Raw genomic sequence first — 9,543 nt, forward strand, 5'->3', positions numbered from 1 at the left:
TTCTTTAACTATTTGCACATCGTTACAACACTGTATGACATTTGTAATGTCTTTATTCTTTTGGAACTTCTGTGAGTGTAATGTTTACTGTTCATTTTTATTGTTTATCTCACTTTTATTTATTATCTACTTCACTTGCTTTGGCAATGTTAACATATGTTTCCCATGCCAATAAAGCTCTTAAATTGAAATTGAATTGATATTGAGAGAGAGAGAGAGAGAGAGAGAGAGAGAGAGAGAGAGAGAGAGAGAGAGGGACAGAGAGAGAGAGAGAGAGAGAGAGAGAGAGGGATAGAGCGAGAGAGAGGCGGGGGGGTCAGACAGAGAGAGAGAGCGAGGGAGAGAGACAGAGAGAGAGAGAGAAAGAGAGAGGTGGTGGGATGTCAGACAGAGAGAGAGAGAGGGAGGGAGAGAATGAGAGAGAGAGGAGAGAATAAGATAGACAGAGAAAGGGTAAAGACAGAAAGACAAAGAGAGAGAGAGAGAGAATGAGAGAACGAGACAGAGGGTAGCAACCTCCCAGGCATCCTCAAGAGGGAACGGCAGAGAGGAGGAGGAGGAGGAGGAGCAGAGGAGAAGAAAGTGTATTGATGCACACAATGCCCCATTGTGAGCCCCCGGGCCCTTCTATGTGGCACATTAATTCATCAGTTGGGCCTTAGACATCTCTAACTGCTAATAGCAACATTTGTACCTGTTCAGAGTAAAAAGCTCTTTTGATAATTAAGAGCAGCGGGGATCATTGATGTGAAATATTCAAGCGAGGTCTGAAGACAGAGATTTATTTATGAAAGGAGCTGAATAGTAGTACATTTTTCACTGTGAATAATGTTGGCTGTGTTGTTTCCCATATCCTGTGAGACGCCATTCATCAGGCCCAATAAGAGCCAGTCATTTGTCTTTAGCTCTTTTGTGTCTGATAGCAGCTGATGAAAACAGAAAAACAAATTGGTCCAAGCGAACGAACGAAGGAACGCCCACGCCTGGCCTTGCATATCTGTGAGTTAATCCGCTGGGTTCCAGCAACATCTATCACCGAATAATCAGATGCGGGGCTATACACTAGAACACTCCTTCTGGAAGCATCCTTAAAACTATCTAACAGGAAAGCTCAGCTGACAACAGTTCAGTGTAACCGACTGCCTCATTCCAGAAACTCACCTCCAAGTACAGTACAACGGCCAGCCAGTGACAGTGACTTAGCTGGTGGAAATATTCTTATGTCATATTGTTAAGATCAACAACTTCACATTTCCAAAAATGGTGGAAATAAAGTCTTAAATTCATACAAATGGGAAGTTCACTGAAATCGCCTGGCTCTTTCCAGAAACTCCCCACCAGTAAAAGTACAGTAAGTGCAGCTCCAGCTTGAGAGAGTTGCCTAGTGAGTTAGTCTAGCTGCTGAGAATCTCCTGACGCCCTGTATCCAGGCCAGCCTGCCATCGTTAACAGTGAGAGCACACAGTGAGTAGAGATCTTATCTTAACTGGCTGGGGCATCTCCCACAATACAACCATTGTTCTCCTCCGTTACTGGCCTGGTGCGTCTGTTGTGCGCTCCGTCCCCAACCACATCAGGCAACATAACCACACTATTACAGTAATACTACTTGTTAGATATTACTGCTCTGTTGGAGCCAGAAACACAAGCATTTCGCTACACCCGCAATAACGTCTGCCAAACATGTGTATGTGACCAATCACATTTGATTTGATTTATTACAATACATATTCTCAATATACAGCTGAATGGTCAGTGAGGACAGAGCCCCACTTGAGTGGGGTTGAGTGAAGAACGCCCGGGAGAGACAAAGAAGAGCGGTTAGGGGAGTTAATACGAGGTGAATGGGCAGGCAGTGAAGCGACTTAGTCAGGGGGAAAACAACATGGTGGCAGATTGGACTTGTTGGGGAGATGACATTCTGTTGACTCTCAGAGCATAACAGGGAGGACTATAAAGAGCTCAAGCAAGATTAACGACAATCAAATCAGGGTCAGATTAAATTAAAATGCTCTCACTCTCAATCTCTCTCAATATCACTCTTTTGAAAACAGAAATCTTTCTTCTCTCTCTCTCTCTCTCTCTCTCTCTCTCTCCCTTCCTCCCCCCATCCCTCTCTCCCTTCCTCCCTGATGGCACACTTACAGTGTCACCATTTACGGGGATGTGACTTTGAATGACAGCCTGACTGACAGCCAGGGAACTGTAAAAGTGACTAAATGGTGCTTCCTATATCCATTAGTTATGACTAAGATAGAGACATGCAACAGTTGACCTTTCCTCATCTCTAGCACAAACCTCAACCTGAGGAACATGGACCTGCATTCAGATGACTAAAAGGTCATGTTTTGCTCCCTTCCCCAGACAGTCTATGCTTCCGTTTCTCACAGAGAAGGACAGGATATGGGGATAATGGCAATATCCTATGCCATCGTAGCTATTCCTTACACAGCGGTAGGCCCTTCACCACCAGTTTATATTTAGTTTGGGTCTGTCTGTCTGTCTGTCTGTCTGTCTGTCTGTCTGTCTGTCTGTCTGTCTGTCTGTCTGTCTGTCTGTCTGTCTGTCTGTCTGTCTGTCTGTCTGTCTGTCTGTCTGTCTGTCTGTCTGTCTGTCTGTCTGCCTGCCTGCCTGCCTGCCTGCCTGCCTGCCTGCCTGCCTGCCTGTCTGTCTGTCTGTCTGTCTGTCTGTCTGTCTTCTGGGCAGACTGAGTCGGAGCACAGAAAACAAGTAATAGCTTATGGTAGAAAGCCACAGGATTAGATCTAATTGAAGAACCACCTACTCTGGAAAAACATTGTTTGTTTGTTTGTGTGTGATTTTGTGCCAATTCCTCCGTGTTGGGCCAGCTGTGCTTGCGTGTAAGTTTGCGTGTGTGTGTGTGTGTGTGTGTGTGTGTGTGTGTGTGTGTGTGTGTGTGTGTGTGTGTGTGTGTGTGTGTGTGTGTGTGTGTGTGTGTGTGTGTGTGTGTGTGTGTGTGTGTGTGTGTTAAAATAAGGACTCGTCTGGGATAGGCAGAGGGTGCAGTGTGGCTGCTGAATAAAGAAAATGGGAGAGAAAAAGAGAGAGACAGAGGGTGTGGGAGAAAGAGAAAGAGAGAGAGCGAGAGAGAGAGAGAGAGAGGAAGAGGGAGAGAGAGTGGGAGAGAGAGAGAGAGAGAGACGGGGAGAGAGAGAGGGAGCGAGAGGGAACGAGGAAGAAAGAGAGAGAGGAAAGAGAGAGAGGGAGAGAGGGAGAGAAAGAGAGCGAGAGAGCGAGAGAGTGAGAGAGAGAGTGGGAGAGGGAGCGGGATAGAGACAGAGTGAGAGGGAGCAAGAGAGGGAGAGAGAGAGAGAGAGAGAGAGAGGGAGAGGGAGAGGGAAGAGAGAGGGAGGGGGAGAGAGAGAGAGGGAGAAGTAGAGGGTAAGAGACAGAGTGAGAGGAAGGGAGAGAGAGAGAGGGAGAAGCAGAGGGTAAGAGACAGAGTGAGAGGAAGGGAGAGAGAGAGAGGGAGAAGCAGAGGGTAAGAGACAGAGTGAGAGGAAGGGAGAGAGAGAGAGAGGGAGAAGCAGAGGGTAAGAGACAGAGTGAGAGGAAGAGAGAGAGAGAGAGGGAGAAGCAGAGGGTAAGAGACAGAGTGAGAGGGAAAAGGGAGTAAGAGGCTTAGAAGGACAAAGAAGGAACTGAGAAAGTGGGGAAGAGATGAGAGAGAAGGGGGAGAGGTGAGAAAGAGGGGGGAAAGATTAAGGAGAGGGAGCCAGATGAGGGAGGAAGAGAGGCGTGAGAGGCTGAGTTGTGTGAGAGGTGAGAAAGAGTGTGAAAGATGAAGAAGAGAGGGAGAGGTGAGAGCGGGATGGGTTGAGAGACAGGGAGCAACGAGGGACAGGGACGAGTTATGAGAGGGGAAGATATGAGGGAGCGAGGAAGAGGTGTGAGGCGAGGGCGAGACAACAATCTCTGACTCTCAGCCAGTCTGAATCTCCAAGCTACGGAGGCTTAGCTGACTATATCAATTCACCACACAACTCTGATTTCAAGTATATCTCAGTAAAAATACAACAAAGGAGTTGTCTAGACTCTAAAGTAGAAATATAATGTCTTCCATAAAGGCTGGGTAAAGTGACTAAACAAGACATATAAACAAAGAGAGGGAAGAACGAAAATGTGCCTAGACCTTTTTAACAATTCCGCAGAAACACTGACACAGTACGATCTAACCTTCACACATGACCAGCTTCGAAAATGAGCCAATCAGGTTGACTGATGCTGATGAGGTTTTCCGCCGAATCTATTGTTAGCCGCGGAAATTCATACCACACAGAAGAAATATCCTAATGTCATTCAACTGTAGTTTTCCATAATCAGAAATTGAAACGAGGAAAATATGTGAAATGGTAGCCCTCTGGAGAGTAAGGTCAGAGAGGGGGAAGCGGAGGAGGACGGAGGAGGCTAGGTTTTGAAAGGTCAGTCATGATGCGATGGTTCTTATGTCAACTTGGACCTTTTCACGTCTGACAGACCATTTTACAGACCAGTGAACTTCGCTGAGTGGGAAAAAAAAACATCCAACGACTGTTACAGTGATATTGAAGAACATACACAAATTGCACAGTAAGGTCAGCTTTGTGTTTAACCTCCTAATGCCCTTATATTCAACTCTGGACCTCGAAGCCAGTTCCACTGTCTTTTTTTTCATTCTCTCCCTTTAATCAGGGCCTGATGTAGGCCTGCGACATGAGGTGGGTGCAATTAATTATCAGGTAGAACAGAAAACCAGCAGGCTCTGGACACCGTAGGGTAACAGTTGAATACCCCTGCCCTAATTGTTTTTGGTTAATGTTATGAGTTAGGAGGGCACCGATATGGAATTGTTCGACCCAGAAACAGTCCAGCAGCAAAACAGGAGAGACAGAAGGTGAGGAGGACAACCTCTCCGTGTCTGATAGTCCTCCTATAGGTTCTCTGTCTGTCGGTCTGTACAGTCCACCACATGCTTTACCAGAGGTGACACACGACCGTACCAGCATGGCATTAGATTCAAACAACAAGCTGGGGGAGGTTGACAGGCTGAGAACAAAAATAACATATTGCTGTTCAGCTCTTGCCTCACAAACAGCATGATGAAAGGTAGCTGTCCTGGCATAGCCACCTCCACAACAGCCAAATGTTGAATTATCTAACTCACAAAGTTACAGCAAAGCACTGTGCCAGAACACAATATACACGCACAAATACGCATAACAATGTGAACCAGAGAGATTTAAAATTGAGTGATACGCTGATTGAGAGGATAAAATGTTATTTTCCTTTCTCTTTTGTCATAAATGTTTCATCGTAGAAAAATGAATTACAATAGTCTTATTCTAAAATGTAAATGCACGAAGACAAAGTGGTGATGAAGGCAAGGCAGGAGAGGGGAAAGCAGACATCATTAGCCAGCATCGCCCATCATGGTCAGAGGAAAAGGTTTCTGCTCTACATTAATTCTGTAATGTACTGTAATCTAAAAATACCCCAGCTGGCTTTAAGATCCAGGGAATATCACAGAGTACAGACTACCATCGTCACCACCATTTACTGTTAGAATGATATTGTCCAGTGTGGGGTACAGATCACTGTATGTAATGTAAGCAAAGTGCTTTGAGCATTTTGAAAAGCAGCATAAACATAATCCATTGCTCTAGTTATTACACCTGTATTACTGTGTTATAATTCAGTTGTTAACTCGTTGCAGTGTTTCAGTGCTTCTGATCAATACAACTCATTTGACCACAGTTGCAGTCTACTTTATGCTAGATTACCCACCTTAGTCTATTTTTCACAACCACTCTGATACCATCTAGTCTTTATCAACACAATACTTTACCATTATCCTTACACCATCTATATCCATCATACTTGTAGGCAAGGAGTCAGTGCCCTGCATGGACTGAATATAATTTAGAAACAGCTGTTGTCAATGATGGAGTTGTCTCTGTAATTTGTGAAGTAGCCTAAATTACAACTTTGACAACCTAGTACTCAATGTGGTGATGAAGAAAATAAATAATCATCCCACTTTTTGCAAGATAATAAACGTGAATTGGACAATATCTCCAACAAACACTATCCCAATTTGAAACGTTGTTATTGCCATCATATTCTGTTTAATGTCCTACATATTAACGAAAAAACTCAACAAATGCAAACACTAAAGGAAAGTGAATCATGTTGTTTTGCTCCTCTATTATCTTCCTCTGTAAAACTCACAGCAGGACAGCTGCCTGCAATTAAACCTTTTCTAGATAATCCAGCTGCCTTCCTAGTGCCCCTGCCTCCCTGTCTGCCTTCCTGATGCGGCTACTGCTGCCCGCCTGTCCTGACCACAAATAACTACGTAGAAGCCTCTCCTCTCCTTCAGCAAAGTGTCACTCACCCCTAGTTTCTTACTCCGTATCCGCACGTATCCCTGCTTCACTATATCATTGAAGTTGGAGGCCATGGTCAGCGCGCTCCGCCACTGCCCCGGAAAAGTAACCTCCCTTTCGGCTGCGAAGAATTCTCCCTCCCCGGAGTCAGTCCGACATCCACAACAGTAAAGAACCACGGGCAACCCTCTACGCTTTCAACGCTCGGGCAGCAGCCGGCTTCGGCGCGGCAGCGCGTTCCATACGGGAGTAGGGAGATACCATTTGTCAGCTGATTTAATTCAGTCTATAGAGAGAGAGCGAGAGAGAAAGAGAGGGGGGGCGCTTCCTGGAAGGCACCATCACCTCTTTGGCAGGGGGGCAGCAGGTAGCACGGGTAATACAGATGGCCAACCACAATGGTCTTCTCGCTTTTGCTATGACACTGTTGCCTGGCTACCCATCCACATTGCTTCAGCCAATTGATATTTCTCCAAGATGAATGTAGGCTATGATTGATAGAGCAGCGGAATTACATTCAGGGTGAGTCATCAACGGTAGCTATCTAGCCATACACCGATAAACAGTGTCCTTTTCCCGCAGTTCTGTTAATGATGGTGAGGGCAGGTGTTCGGCAGGCGGGAGCGAAGGACACTGTGTGCTAGCCTAGCAAGCTAGTCCTAAGGAGGACTCTGGTACACAGCAGGCGGGAGTCGGGGCGACATTGTGCGCTAGCTAGCTAACGAACAAGCTAACTAGCAAGCTCGCACACAGTGTCGCTAACTAGCAAGCTAGCTAGTTAGCTAGTTCATGGTGTCGTCCTAGCCTCCCGTCTGCTGTGCTAGCGGGAGGCGCGAATGACCGGTAGAAAGTGTCCTTTGCCTGTCGTGCACTGTTTTCCCGCAGTTCTGTTAATGATGGTGTGGGCAGGTGTTTGGCAGGTGGGAGTGAAGGGCACTGTCTACCGATGTCGCTCCCACTAGCTAGTAAGGAGGACTCCGGTATGCAAGCAGAAAAACTCAGAGAACGGGTGTTCCTGAAGGAATGCCTAAATGCAAGATGCCCACCCACCCCAAATCATACTGCGCCCAGCCTACATAGATAGAGTTCAGTGGAGGCTCCTCGGAGGAGGAAGGGATGGACCATCATCATCATCAGTTAATTTCACAAAAATAAAAGTTGTAAAACATTTAAAAGTTGTCCTTTTTAAATACAACTTTACTAGACATATTCACGTCATCAAATAATTGAGTAAAATACACTGTTTTGCAATGAAGGTCTACAGTAGCCTCAACAGCACATTGTAGGGTAGCACCATGGTGTAGCCGGAGGACAGCTAGCTTCCGTCCTCCTCTGGGTACATTGACTTCAATACACAACCTAGGCGGATCATGGTTCTCACCCCCTTCCATAGACTTACACTGTAATTATGACAACTTCCGGAAGACGTCCTATTAGCTATGTTGTGTCACGTGTGCTCCCTCTCTGGCCTCTGGGTCACCAGGCTGCTCGTTAGGGCGCACACCTGTCACCAGCGTTAGGCGCATAATGACACTCACCTGGACTCCATCACCTCCTTGATTACTTGCCCAATGACAGTGCCTTGCAAAAGTATTCATCCCCTTGGCGTTTGTCCTATTTTGTTGCATTACAACCTGTAATTTAAATAGATTTTTATTTGGATGTCATGTTACTGACATACACAAAATAGGCAAAATTGGTGAAGTGAAAATAAAAAACAGAAAAGTGGTGTGTTCCAATGTATTCACCCCCGTTGCTATGAAGCCCCTAAATAAGATCTGATGCAACCAATTACCTTCAGAAGTCACATAATTAGTTAAATATTCCACCTGTATGCAATCTAAGTGTCACATGATCTCAGTATATATACACCTGTTCCGAACGGCTCCAGAGTCTGCAACACCACTAAGCAAGAGGCACCACCAAGCAAGCGGCACAATGAAGATCAAGGAGTTCTCAAAACAGATCAGGGACAAAGTTGTGGAGAAGTACAGATCAGGGTTGGGTTATAAAAAAATATCCAAAACTTTGAACATCCCACGGAGCACAATTAAATCCATTATTAAAAAATGGAAAGAATATGGCACCACAGAGTTGGGCTTCACAGAATAGTGGCCATAAAAAAGTCATTGCTTAAAGAAAAAATAAGCAAACACGTTTGGTGTTCGCCAAAAGGCATGTGGGAGACTCCACAAGCATATGGAAGAAGGTACTCTGGTCAGATGAGACTAAAATGAAGTTTTTTGGCCATTAAGGAAAATGCTATGTCTGGCGCAAATCCAACACCTCTCATCACCCCGAGAACACCATCCCCACAGTGAAGCATGGTGGTGGCAGCATCATGCTGTGGGGATGTTTTTCATCGGCAGGGACTGGGAAACTGGTCGGAATGGAAGGAATGATGGATGGCGCTAAATACAGGGAAATTCTTGAGGGAAACCTGTTTCACTCTTCCAGAGATTTGAGACTGGGACGGAGGTTCACCTTCCAGCAGGACAATGACCCGAAGCATACTGCTAAAGAAACACTCGAGTGGTTTAAGGGTTGCTGTACACCAGCAGAACCCGACCAACTTGAAGGAGCTGGAGCAGTTTTGCCTTGAAAAATTGGCAAAAATCCCAGTATCTAGATGTGCCAAGCTTATAGAGGCATACCCCAAGATACTTGCAGCTGTAATTACAGCAAAAGGTGGCTCTACAAAGTATTGACTTTGGAGGGATGAATAGTTATGCACGCTCAAGTTTTCAGTTTTTTTGTCTTATTTCTTGTTTATTTCACAGTAAAATATATTTTGCATCTTCAAAGTGGTAGGCATGCTGTGTAAATCAAATGATACAAACCCCCCAAAAATCCATTTTAATTCCAGGTTGTAACGCATTAAAATAGGAAAAATGGCAATTGGGTGAATACTTTTGCAAGCCACTGTATGTCACTGCCTTTAGTTTCTTCCCCAGTCATCATTGTTCCTGTTTCATGTCGGTGCGCTGTTTGTGTTACGTTTGTTTCATTTATTAATTAAATGTATTCACTTCTTGAACTTGCTTCCAGACTCTCAGTGTACATCGTTACAGAATGACGACTCAACATTTACATTTTAGCAGACACTCTTATCCAGAGCAACTTACAGTAGTAAATGCATACATTTCATACATATTTT

At 45.1% G+C, this 9,543-nt stretch overlaps 1 protein-coding gene across 1 annotated transcript in view; it reads right to left on the reverse strand.

Annotated features, from left to right (window-relative positions):
• The window catches only part of dok6 (docking protein 6), a 76,903-nt gene extending 69,801 nt beyond the window's left edge, over nucleotides 1-7,102 (reverse strand). Inside the window, 1 exon segment of the mRNA XM_014157186.2 lies at nucleotides 6,395-7,102. Coding sequence (XP_014012661.1) covers nucleotides 6,395-6,460 — 66 coding nt within the window. The 5' untranslated portion in view covers nucleotides 6,461-7,102.
• Nucleotides 7,103-9,543: the final 2,441 nt, after the last annotated feature.

Source organism: Salmo salar, chromosome ssa19 (assembly GCF_905237065.1).
Source record: "Salmo salar chromosome ssa19, Ssal_v3.1, whole genome shotgun sequence".
NCBI classification, from domain to species: domain Eukaryota; kingdom Metazoa; phylum Chordata; class Actinopteri; order Salmoniformes; family Salmonidae; genus Salmo; species Salmo salar.